The sequence below is a fragment of the Rhinopithecus bieti genome, unplaced genomic scaffold, assembly GCF_001698545.2.
Source record: "Rhinopithecus bieti isolate Rb0 unplaced genomic scaffold, ASM169854v2 scaffold_31787, whole genome shotgun sequence".
NCBI lineage: Eukaryota > Metazoa > Chordata > Mammalia > Primates > Cercopithecidae > Rhinopithecus > Rhinopithecus bieti.
Genome location: NW_016814655.1, coordinates 3,472,302 through 3,485,049, shown reverse-complemented (window position 1 = coordinate 3,485,049; position 12,748 = coordinate 3,472,302). Strand labels below are relative to the sequence as shown.

The 12,748-nt window shown below is 44.7% G+C and overlaps 1 protein-coding gene across 2 annotated transcripts in view; it reads right to left on the bottom strand.

Moving 5' to 3' along the window:
* Positions 1-10,575, bottom strand: part of STN1 (STN1 subunit of CST complex) — a 42,060-nt gene extending 31,485 nt beyond the window's left edge. The window contains exons 1-3 of one of the 2 annotated variants that reach the window (XM_017851823.1): positions 10,478-10,575; positions 9,508-9,702; positions 2,549-2,644 (exon numbers count right to left, since the gene is read on the bottom strand). In XM_017851823.1, the coding sequence (XP_017707312.1) occupies positions 2,549-2,644; positions 9,508-9,640 (229 nt within the window). In that variant the 5' untranslated portion in view covers positions 9,641-9,702; positions 10,478-10,575. Of the gene's footprint in view, positions 1-2,548; positions 2,645-9,507; positions 9,703-10,146; positions 10,335-10,477 lie in introns of those variants that run through there. The other variant, XM_017851822.1, reaches the window with a different exon arrangement.
* Between the last annotated feature and the right edge of the window lie 2,173 nt (positions 10,576-12,748).

Here is a 12,748-nt window from a genome sequence, read left to right as displayed (position 1 = left end):
AAAAAAATAGCAGGCCAGGAGCAGTGGCTCATGCCTGTAATCCCAGCACTTTGGGAGGCCGAGGTGGGCAGATCACTTGAGGCCACGAGTTCGAGACAAGCCTGGCCAACATGGTGAAACCACGTCTCCACTAAAAATACAAAACTGAGCTGGGCATGGTGGTAAGCACCTGTAGTCCCAGCTACTTGGAAGGCTGAGGCAGGAGAATCACTTGAACCCGGGAGGCAGGGGTTGCATTGAGCCAAGATCACACCACTGCACTCCAGCCTGGGCCACCAAAAAAAAAAAAAAAAATTAGCCCATGAACATTTGTCCTAGAGAATGTGAGGTTATTCTGTTCTTGACTGTAGCCTTCCAACATTCTAGGTCTAAGCTCGAGTTGCTGCTACCAAGTGTTCTGTGCACTCTGGGCACTGTCACCAATCCCTGGACTAACCAGGTTTGTGATCTCTCCCAGCAGACTGAGTGCCTTGGTGCCCAGAGGTCTGGCTGCTGGAATGCCCCTGAATGGAGGCACCCTTGCAGTGCTGCACAACGTACTCCACAGCTACACAGCAGTGCCTGGGCCACTGGCCTTTTGTTTCAGCTGCAGGATGAGTCAGTGTGAGCAGGAAGCACCCCCAGCACGGGCCTGCGGTGAGTCAGGCGAAGCAGAACCCAGAACAGTAGGGAGTGGTCACCTGGCAGGTGGCCCAAAAGCCATGTTGTGCCTGAGGACAGCAAGGAGAGGGGCAGCTCTCCACAAGAATTACAGTTGCAAAAGCCTCTCTACTCTCAATAATTTCAGCAGTCAGATGCTTTTTATTTTCCCGAAGCCCACAGATATGTCATGCTCCTCAGACACTCACTCAGAGGGAAATGCTTACTGGAGAAGAGGCAGTCATAGCGCCTTAATCTTTTTATAATGGGAAAAGGGGTTAAGTGAAGCTCCTTTAGGCGCAGGCTTAATATCTAGCCTGGTTCTAGGGCCAGGATTTTAAAGTCCTCAAACAGCCTCATTTATTTGATCTGAAAACAGAAAACTAAAATCAAATGCAGTTATTTATTTATTTATTTTTTGGTGGGTGGGGATGGAAGAAAGAAAGAGGAGAGAAAATCAAACTGAGTTGTATGGAGACCACCGAACACACTGGAGTCAGTAAACAGAATGGACCCACAAATCTCCATCAGTGGAATCTTGAGCAAGTTACTAAGCCTTAGTTTTCTCATCTACAAAATGAGTACCTGTACTTTCTATTTCAAAAGACTAGGGGTAGAATAATATGAAATTATGCATATAAAAGTGCTTTGCAAATTGAAAGACGCTATTATTTCATCGTTGGCATTTGGAGAGGAAGCACTCTACTATATATATATGTGTACTGCCCACAGCTGGATACACTGTAGGAACTTAGTAAATATTTTTTGAGTTGTCTGGAGAAAAACAGGACCAATATCTTTGGCAAAATAAAGCAGAGAAGAGATTCAGTTTGGGAATGTCTGACAGGGTGATCCTTTTCAGAATTAAAAACAAAAAATTATATATATACACACACACACACACACACACACACACACACATATGCTGGGAAAAAGCAGAAAAAATGAGAGCTTTTATTTTCACATGTTATTTTATTAAAAGCACAAGATAATACTCTTCAGGAAAATGAGTACATGTAAAGAAATGCAATGAGATTGTATCTACAAATTATCAATTATGCGGGGACTGCCAATGAAATGCTCTTGGTCACAAAGTTCAACTGCCTTCTATCTTTCCTCAAGAATAGTAAGAATACAAATCCAAGGCATAGCACAAACAGTGACAATGTCAATTTCAGCAAAGGTTTGGAATTTAAAGTTAAGTTTTCCCCAAAATATCTAGCTTGGGCTCTTGACTACAGAGAAGCTTGGAGCTCTACAAGGCAATGTCTTAAACGCTTAAAAATCAACTCAATGAAAAAATAAGGACCTATTACACTAAAATCACATGCGAGCAATTCTCTAGTGTCCATAATATAGAAACCCTTTATTAAGCTTCCGTCATCATGAGGGAAAATAAACTTCCTGATAATGGATATTTACCCCTTTGAGTATCAAAAGGCTTTTTGTTAACTGTTCTAGATATAAAGATTTTAAAATTATTTTTCGCACCTTCCTGTGTTGTTAAAGAATCTACTTTAACATTAATCTGGTCGTTGCTTTTTAAAGTGATCCACATAACCATATATTACCACCCTTGGCTATTTACAGATATACCCTTGGGCATCAGGTACCCGCCCCCGCCGCGCCCTGTCCATCGGTGCTCCTAGGGGGCTGTATTTTAATTCTTCCACGTCCTAGTGCCTCAGCAGCTGTCACTTCACTGAATTCATCAGTATCATTCCTACCCGTTGCCTCATTTTATTCTTAGCCCATGTCTGGGGCTATAAGGGGTACCCCATAGAGAAAGTACATGCCCTTAGTGAGGGTCCCCAGCTACTCTAAACGGCTGGGGCTGCTAAAATCCAACTTTCAGCCCAGAAGGGTCAGCCTTCTACATCAACTTCATTTCAGACACAATTGTTCTTACCTCCATAACTGTAGAAAGCATCTCTTTCTCTCACTCCAACGACAGTTCCCAAGACATCTACCTGTTTTATTGGATGTCCATTGTACAAAAATACACCTAAAATTTAAAAAAAGCAAAGTCAACATAATGTATGATCACATTTTCTGCTTCATTAAATGTTAACTTGTAGGGGGCAAGGGGTGTAAAAAAAAAAAATCAACGCCATGCTGTTTGCTGAAATTCTAGACTTAAGAATCAGTCCTTGACAAATGACAATGCCCCAAGAAATTCCAATGTCTTTTCCTCACAGGTCCTAAGTAGAAAGCTCGACATTAAAGCTTGTACTAGTGCAGATGGGAGAAAACCAGTGCTGTCCATTTGGTTAATACACCTCTGTGCAGAATGCTCACAAGGGGCCTGAAAACAGTCACTATAGTGGGGGACCAAACACAGGACTATATTTGAAGCAACTAGAAGAAGGAAGGAGAGAGGAAACCATGAGAAAGGCTTATTTGGCTCTTTTTTTTTTTTTTTTTTAAACAAGTGTTTTCTAAAAAATCAGCCGTCATTTCTTTGAACTGGCAATAGCATTTTTTTTTTTTTTTTTAAAAGGCAGTAAGTAGATTACAAAACACTACCCTTTGGGGCCAGGTTACAACTCCAAAACTTCTCTTTTTATAACTCTATTTTCAAAACCTAGGCTACAGATGGCAGCAGGCAACTTCCTGCCAGAGGAGAAAGCTGAGAGGGAACCTACCCACTGATACCCAGAGGCTTTTTTCTGGCTTGGGGCCAGGACACAGAGGGGCTGCTCAGAGCAGGGAGTCCCTGGTGGTCCCAGGGCTGTCCTGGCTCCTGCAGGGTTTCCCTTCTGCCTGTCCCTCAATAACCTGACGCGAGCTCCCTGCTTCACCTTAAGCTGCGTGCACTGTGTTCCTGTCACCTGCAACTAAAGAGTCCTGTCCAATCTCTTTTCCAGCCTCTTCCCCCCACCCCCATGATGGCTAAATTCTTTACTTTCAGAAACAGGTTATAAACTTTTATGTGGTGATTTCTTTTTTCTTTTTTTAAATTAGACATGGGCATCTCACTTTGTTGCCCAGGCTGGTCTTGAACTCCTGACCTCAAGCGATCCTCCTGCCTTGGTGTCTCAAAGTGCTGGGAGCCACCACGCTCGGTCAAGTCCTTTTTAAAATAAATATGTGAATTCTAAACTAAGAAACAATGATCACCTCAGGCATCTGGCCATTCTCCTTACCATGAAGCCTAGTCACAGCCTCTATTCTCTCCATTCATGGGGGGACCTGTGGCCTGAATCCCGATGCCCCTTAGAATGCCCAGACTGGCCTCTGCTGATGGTTGTTTCCCTTGTAGACAAAGGGACTGAGGAAGAGTCCAAATGGACAATGAGCCTCTAAGCCTCAGTTACAGAGAGATACTAGGGGAGTGAGATGTGGTTTTAAGAAATAAGAGGTGGCAAATTTAGCCAAAAGCAAGACCCTCTCCCTCCACAGAGGCACACTTCTAAAGATAACCTGGTGGTTGGAGACTGTCCTCAGGACAACCTTGCAGGCATGAGCTGAAGATGGCAGGAACAAGGAGGGAAGGAGCCTGGGTCACTGTGTCACCCCAAAAGAGAATCACCCCATCCAGGAAAACTTGAATTGAATGGAGACAAAGTGGTTCCACTGAAAATCCATGTTTTTGCTTGTGATTTTTTTCAAAGATAGGGTCTCAGTTGCCAACTGCAGTTGCCCGAGTGGCACAATCACAGCCTACTGCAGTCTCAACTCCTGGTCTCAAGCAGGAGGCCAACTAATTTTTAAACATTTTTATGGAGGTGGGGGTCTCTCTCTGTTGCCCATGCTGGACTCAAACTCTCGGCCTCGCAAAGCACTAGAATTACAGGTGTGAGCCACCGCACCCAGCCCATAAAATTCTAAGATGTAGCCAGTTCCAACTGGCTTCTCTGGTTTTCACAATTGAAACCTAGTCTTTTCCATAACACCATTGATGAGATCTTCAGTCCTCTGCCCCTGCCTGCCTGCACTGACCAAACTCAAAAGGACAGGGAGCCTGCAGAGAAGGGAGATCCCTGTGTCCTGTGTAGTCAAGGGCAGGCTTCCTTATGGCAGAAGCAAACTTTAAACCAGGAAAATGAACCTCACCCAGGGATGCCAACTCTACTGCCATACATCCCACCACTCTGCCTTGGAGTGTCTGTGTGCAGAGCAGGGCTGAGGCATGGTGCTGCTTTGGTGGTCTAGGTTTGCTGCAGGGCTAAGTGGCCTGAGCTCCAGGCTGATCTCTGGCTGCACTCAGCCCTTTCTGCCTCCCCAAATGCTCTATATCACTATTTGTACACTGAGCAGAGTAGAGTTAGAGAGAACTGTTTTACAGAACAGGGCTGGCCTCTCCCTCCCCCAGCCTATGTGATGATCTATCCTGGCTGCCAGGTACTTGTTTGTATTAGAGACAGACACTCCATAGGGTCTGTTGTGGCCCACAGCACATAGGCAATCACAGGCAGAAAGCAGAGTCCTTTGGACCCACAGAGGGCCGGCTGTCCGCCACCGAAATGTCTTTCCAGTTGGTCGAGAAGCAGCAGGATGCTCTGCTGGTGATGTCTGAAAGTCCCAGGATTCTTTGGGTCTCCAAGGAGAGCCTAGCATGTACCACTGTCGTGGTTTTAATAAAGAGCAAAAACACTTTCAGATGGGGAAAAGAGTGGAACAAAAGGTATTCTTCCTGGGTTGAAGTCTATGGGAAAGGCATTGAGAAGACTGGGCTAATGGCACAAGCCAATGAAGTCCTCAAGTCACCTGTGATAGAGGCCAGTCATCCAATGCTACAAACTTTGTGTGTGGCAACACTTAATAAAAATCTGAACAGGTCTTCACTTGTGGACACAGTAGACTTTCTTGAAAAAGGACAGAAAAGTGGGGCCTATGAATTTTCACCTCACAGACTGACAACAATGACTTGCCTTTAAGGACAGACACGGTCACTCAAGATGAAGATGCAACAAAATCTTTCCAGTTCCAAGTGGCTGATGCAAAAAAAAAAAAAAAAAAAAACTTAAAAGCATCACAGAACAATGGAGAAAAAGATCAGAAGAATTTAACAGTTTGAATTTTAAAACTCAGAGAAAAAGCAACTGAGGAGGAAATACACTGCTTAGAAAGAAGAAACTTCTTCAAGTATATAGAAACATGAACTACACGTATCAGATGCACAGCATCTGCAAGAAGACGACTGAAGACATGGAAAAAAGAATTAGAGAGCCATTTTCTTCTATCAAAGCAATCTTCTATAAGAAGAGAGCTCAAGAAAATTGGATGGCTGCTCTGTCAACTGAGAGAAAGCTCAATGAACTAAGAAAAGAAAACAGTAACAAATACTAGATAACAGAGTTTATGTTCCAGCCTTTCCCAAGTGGCCCTTGTGTTCCTGCTGTTCCACATGCAGCCCACAGAGGCCTAAAAGCATCAGAGGATCCCCTGGATCATCAGGCCCCCAAGAAGGAGGAGGGTCGAGCTGTAAGGGTTCAGGGATCTACAGTCACAGGCAGGTTGATTCAGATTTCAAGCAGCCGACCCTGAACGTCCGCAACCACAGCAAGACATTTGACTGTTTTCTCTTTTTAAAAGTACTTTTGATTGCTCTCTTTTTAGTGTAACTGCTGTTATTTAATTGATGCTATGTTATTTATGTTTGACAGCATTAAAACACCTAAGATAATCTTTTTCAACCAGATTTAATATAATTCTTACGGATATATTATTTCCACTTCATTGTACCCACTAGAATAGGATAAGTATTATATGCCGATTTAAATAAACTAGTCACTATTATTTAATCCATCATTAAAGTCTGACACAGATAGAGATATTTAAAACAATAAATATGACTTCTGTATGTTATCAGCTATTATTAAAAATACATTTTTTTTTTTTTAGACAGGGTCTTGCTCTATTGCCCAGGCTGGAAGGCAGTGGTACAATCACAGCTTACTGTAGTCTTGGTACTGCTTTTCAAAAATTAGACACGGGGGTCTCACTTTGTTGCCCAGGCTGGTCTTGAACTCTGGGCTCAAGTGATCCTCCCGCCTTGGCCTCCCAAAGTGCTGGGATTACAGGCATGAGCCACTGTACCTGGGCTACTTTTTGTTAATGCCAAAACAAAAAACAAAAAACAAAAAAACCCCACAAATCTAAATACCACCACAATCAAATTTCACAGTATTTTTCTTAGTTTAACTGTAAATTCAAATTTTGGGGAGCTGACGTTTTGCAATCATTTTGCAATACAATTCTGATGGTAACTACTTAAAGTTAGGTTAAATTTCACAGGTGAAGGGCACAGTCCCCCACAATACTGCCCTCACTTGAGTTATGAGTCCCAAATTTTGTGAGGGTCCTCAGGATATCTGTACTTCTGACCAACTGGTTATAAATTTGGGGGTCCCCAATACTCCCTCAGGTTTGATAAGTCGCTTGAATGACTCACAGGACTCAGAAAGGTGCTATACTTATGATTATAGTTTTATCCATGAAGGATACAAATCAGGGCCAGCCAAACGAAGAAATGCCCAGGGCAGGGTCTGGGAGGGCACAAGCACAAAGCTTCTGTGTCCTCGACACATCACCCCCTGACACACCAACACGTGATTATCAGCTAGGGAAGCTCATCTGACCCTCAGTGTCCAGAGTTTTTACTGAGGTCTCATAAGGTAGGTACAATTAACTGAATTACTGACCACATAACTGAACTCAATCTCCAGCCCCACTCCCCTCCCAAAGTGTGGGACTGATATGATCTGGCTCAAAACCCCAACTCTCTAATCAAACAGCTGGTCTTTCGGGCATAGACAGCCCCCATCCCAAACTATCTAGGGATCCAGCATGAACCACCTGATTTGCATAAGTTCAAGTGTGGTTAGAGAGGCCACAATGAATAATGATGATGCTCCTGTCACTCAGGAAACTATAATAATTTAGATGTTACCCTTCAGGAACCAAGGGCAAAGGTCGGCGAAATTCTTTATCATACAACACATTCATTTCATATTTTATCATTTTTGGGGTTTGTCTTTGTTATTTTGTTTAAGATATTCTTTGCTGTTTAAACAATCCTAAATTTTATGTAGTCAAAAGTTTTGTCTTTATAGTAAATGAAACCAGACACAACAACAAAACAAAAACCTAGAAGTGGAATTCCCCACCCCGCAGAACACTATGGTATGGTCTAAAGCAGTGGTCCCCATCCTTTTTGATACCGGTTTTGTAGAAGACAATTTTCCCAGGATGGGGTTGGGGAATGGTTTGGGGATGAAACTGTTCCACCTCAGATCATGAGGCATTAGATTCTCCTAAGGAGTGCGCAACTAGATCCCTCACACGTGCACTTCACAATGAGGTGTCAGAATGTCATGCCGCTGCTGATGTGACAGGATGTGGCGCTCAGGTAGTAATGCTCACTGGCCAACCACTCACTTCCTGCTGTGCAGCCCAGTTCCTAATTGGCCATGTACCAGTAATGGTCTGCGGCCCCAGGGGTTGGGGACCCCAGGTCTAAAAGTATCCACTCTGTCAGCTGATGTCTGCTTTAACCATGAGGTTTCATTTTTAAAACACTTTGGAAACATTCTCACCAGTGGTAAATCAAAGATCACTGGTCCTGTTTTTGTTGGTTTGTTTTCAATACATCATAAAGTCTTTTGCCTACAGGGAGAGTTAAGCCCATCATGTCCTTGGTACCTGTTTTCTCACCTGCAGAAGATCATTAAGCAAGGAAGCCTAGAATTTGGTGTGAATTAATTTCTTCCTGAAGAGATGAGCTACGAAGAATACCAGACTGGAAAATGGAAAACTGTGGAGGAGGCTGGCTGCCTTCCAAGGGAAAAAACAGACCATTTCCAACAATAATTAGGAAATAAAGGCGTGGCGAAAAATCTGTACAAAACTCATTAGCGTAAGGTCATCCAAATATATTTGCACATTTAACTGGAAACAAACGAAACCTTATCTCATTAAAACTATGGATGCTTGAGATTCTTGACTACTTCTAACTCATAGTTTTTTATTCAGAAGGCCCTTGACTGGAAAGCTTCACTCAAAATAGCAAAGAAAGTTTAACCAAACTTCTCAAATAGCACAGTAAACACGTGGCTATTTGTGAATTATTAGACAGCTACGTGAATTATTTAAATCCACCCCAAACTATTTGTGAATTATTAGACAGCTATGTCAATTATTTAAATCTACCCCAAACTACATTTGGTATATTTTTAGTTATGATAAGCCTATCTCTAGTAGCCACTATTCTAAGAAAAAAGAAAAATTTAAACTTTACATGTATAATGCCTTTCTGCTTCAACGGCTATTTCTATTTGAGGGCGCACTATATGCCAGGCACTGTTCTAAGCCCTGGGATTACACAGGTGAACAAGACAGATGATGTCCTTCCTCTCAGGGAGTTTATAATATTTTGATTCTGCTTAAGTTAAAAGAAAACAAACCCCCATTACATATCAGGAATCAAAAGATTCCATTACACAGGGTTAAGCTCCATTTCTACAAAGAAACCCAAACTTTGCAGAAGGTGAGTCACATGCCCGGGCCAGGTAAGTGGCACATTTAGGAAAGGAGCCAGGCCTAAGAATATCTGGCCCAGCGATCTCTCCAACAGGAGCAGGGCCAAAGAAAAACAAATGAGCATTTTCAAGTATGAAAGACCCTAAATGGAGGTAAAAACCTCAGTACAAATGTTACTCCCCAAACACCTACTTAAAACAAAAAAAATTTAGACTGTTTTTTTACTTTGCAAATAAATGAACTCATGCGAAGGCCCAGGCTAGGTCACTTTCAAAGCCTGCAGCAGGGAAGGCTCTCCTAAAAGCCTTTAATCCCAGTTTTCTGAGACTTTGGGAAAGGAGGGCAGATGCAGCCCAGGGCATCCCAGGGTGGCCAGCCACATACCTGGCACCTGGCGGGACTCCTTCATGTCCAGGATATCCCTGATGTAGAGTTTTGCAAAGGCTAGAAACACAGGATCCAAACCCCACAAGAGGGAAGGGGTCTCCTCTTCACACCGGCTGGATCCAGGCTGCATCAAGAGGCTGGGCTGTGGCTTCCAGCTAACCCTGAAAGGTTCTGCATCATTGAGTCAAGCATCTAAACAGGACACAGAAATGAGGATGCAATGCGTTTAACGTGGGTCAAAGTGGCACGGCCCTGACGCTGCTCCTAGGTGGGCGTCCAGGACTCCAGGAGGGGTGAACGCAGGGATCCAGGGCCCTGTCAAACTCCATGTCACGGGGCGTGTTAAGAGGCGTTCCTCGCGTCAGGATGCCTGCAATCCTTACGGCTCTCCCGCTGTTCTCCTTCCCACAAAGCACCAACTTCGGAACGGCTAAACATCAACTTTCACTCTGGGAAGATACGTCTATACAGGCGTACCAGAAACCGCTTGGGGTCCCGGGAGGAACGGGAGCCCTCGCAGCCCTGCACGTGTTGGGGCACAGTGGATGGGTCTGATTGTCGCTCTGCCCTAAACTTTCCGCTTTTGGGGATGAGCCAAGAAAAGGACGAAAAATGATACCAAAAAAATGGACCCACTTGCAGCCCCTCCCGCCGCCTGCAGCTCCAGGAACCCTGAAACCCGACGCTTCCGGCGCTCTGAGCCCCGAGCGGCGACGGCCCCGCTCGGCGCAAGAGCAGTTGGCTGAGGTCGCCTCTGAAGTTCCGGCCCGAGCCCGCCCCCGGCCCCGCCGGGGACCAACCCCGGTCTCCCAGCCAGCGCATTTCCTTTCTTCTGCAGTGCCTCGCCACGGCTCCTCCCCATCTCTTCCGAAGTTCCGCCCCGTCCCACCCGAAGCCCCGCCTCATCCCGCCGCGGCCCAACCATCCTCTCGGCCCCATCAAGCCGAAGCCCCGCCCCGTTACATACCCCGCGTCGGCGTGGTGTACTTTTGGCTCAGGCAGCTCTGCAGCCCCCGCCTTAGTCCTAGCCTCCACCGCTGAGGCCTAGGAGGCGACCTTGAAATTCCTGCAGTTCTGACGCCGCCCTTCTAGTCACCTTTCACCCCTCCTCCCGCTGGTGGCGGGACCCTGAACCTGGGCCTTCTAGAGGTTGGGGCAGGATCAGACTATTTTTCTTTTTGATACCTGATATGTAAAGCAGACAAAAAGTAAGCCGTGCCACGAATGCATTGTGACATATTTTGAATGTTCATTTACAGTTGGCAAGTGACCTGACACACACACTTAGGACTCTGTAGTTTCACTTGGAGATGTCACTATCTAAATTTGAGCCTTCAAGTGAATGTGAGGTCTTGACTCTGCCAGAGACTAGCCATACAAAACCATGACAATACATTTTGTCTCCTTTCCCCTTGTTCGGTCTACAGTCTGGAAGGTTGTGCACTTAAGAACTTTGAAAAGCTGGCATTTTGGTAAATCATGGCTACCTTGATGGTGCTTAGTCTCCAGAATTTCTATTTTAAAGTGAGGAAAGAGAGCCACGTTCCAGTCCCATAAAGAGCTATGTTACTCGAGACATCAGGAATTCTTCCTAATTTACAGAGACTCTGGAAAATGGCAAGGGAGTACAGATCACCCTGGCAGAGCATTCCCGGGGGAGGCAGGTAGTGGCCAAAGAGATAATTGCTAAACTATTTATCAGAGAAGGAACTTGGAGCCGCTAGAATGGAAAATGTGTGTGTCATTAGACCCATGGGATTTAATTACTTCCCTGGCCATTTAAGAAGCTCAAAAAAGAGTCCTTGGTAAAATACGTTGCCCAGATTCTACTGCAATGAACAGTAGGGGATGTAGGGTTTAAGATTCAATAAGAGAAGACACCAGCTGGTCGCAGTGGCTCAAGCCTTTGTGAGGCCGACGCGGGCAGATCACGAGGTCAGGAGTTCAAGACCAGGCTGGCCAACATACGGAAACCAACCCCGTCTTTACTAAAAATACAAAAATTAGCCGAGTGTGGTGGTGTGTGCCTGCAATCCCAGCTACTCGGGAGGCTGAGGCAGGAGAATCGCGAGAACCTGGGAGACAGCGGTTGCAATGAGCTGAGATTGGGCTATTGCACTCCAGCCCAGGCGACAGTGTGAGACTCCACCTCAAAAAAGAGAGAGAGAGAGAGAGAGAGAAGATACCTGCTCTTATAGGAGGGTGGCCCTTGTAATGAAAACATACCCAGTAGGACAGGTGCTTCCTGCTGACCTGCCAGATGGGGAGAGACAGGTTGGGTGACATTTTCCTGACTGCACACATGTGCTCCAGGGTGAAACCCAAAGGAGGAAATCACTATTGGGTGTCAGAGCCTGAGATGATTTCAGGAATAACGCTCATGACTCTCCAGGGTAGAGTGTTGGGTATAAGAGCCCTTCCGGACTCCACACTTACTGCCAGCCTTGGGAAGGACCACACCCAGGTGGTACAAGCAGAGCAGAATGTCCCGATGTCATCTTTTACAATGAAGGGAGGATTCCTAAGGGGTGTTCCTTTTGCTTTTTTTTTTTTTTTTTTTTTCAATTATTATACTTTAAGTTCTAGGGTACATGTGCATAACGTGCAGGTTTGTTACATATGTATACTTGTGCCATGTTGGTGTGCTGCACCATCAACTGGTCAGGGGTGTTCCTTTTGATCTGAGCCCCAAACCTGAAGGAGTAGGTTGTAACTGAAACCTAAGATGAAATGTAGAACAGAATTTCCGGTCTGCAGAAGCATTTAGAGGAATTTGGGAGGATCCTCTTCCCTTTAGTCTCCATCAACACAGATTTCAGGTTCCCCAAGCCACCACCTGGACACGTATGAAGGGATTCCTAAAATCCTCAACACTGCGGGGCTCCTCCAGCTGGAATTCTGCAACACTGCAAAGCAGATATTTCAAAACCCAGAAGTTAATATGTAATGCTAGGAACCCATTCTTATAGCTTCTCAATGTGAAACTTGTGAACTTGGTTTTGAAGCATTTGTGACAGAATGGACAATTCTTTCTAGAAAGTTAAGGTTTTAAACAAATTCTTCTGGAAAATGAGGGGATTGAACTGGATATCTCATACCTCAGAGTTCAAACTATCATGTTTTAAACATTTTTGACATCTTTACAGGTGGAATTGAGTTTGTCCATTTGCAAAGTGGGTTAGATTTTCTATTTGGAGTTTACAGTTGACAAAAGATTCTCTCTTTGACCAAACTCTAA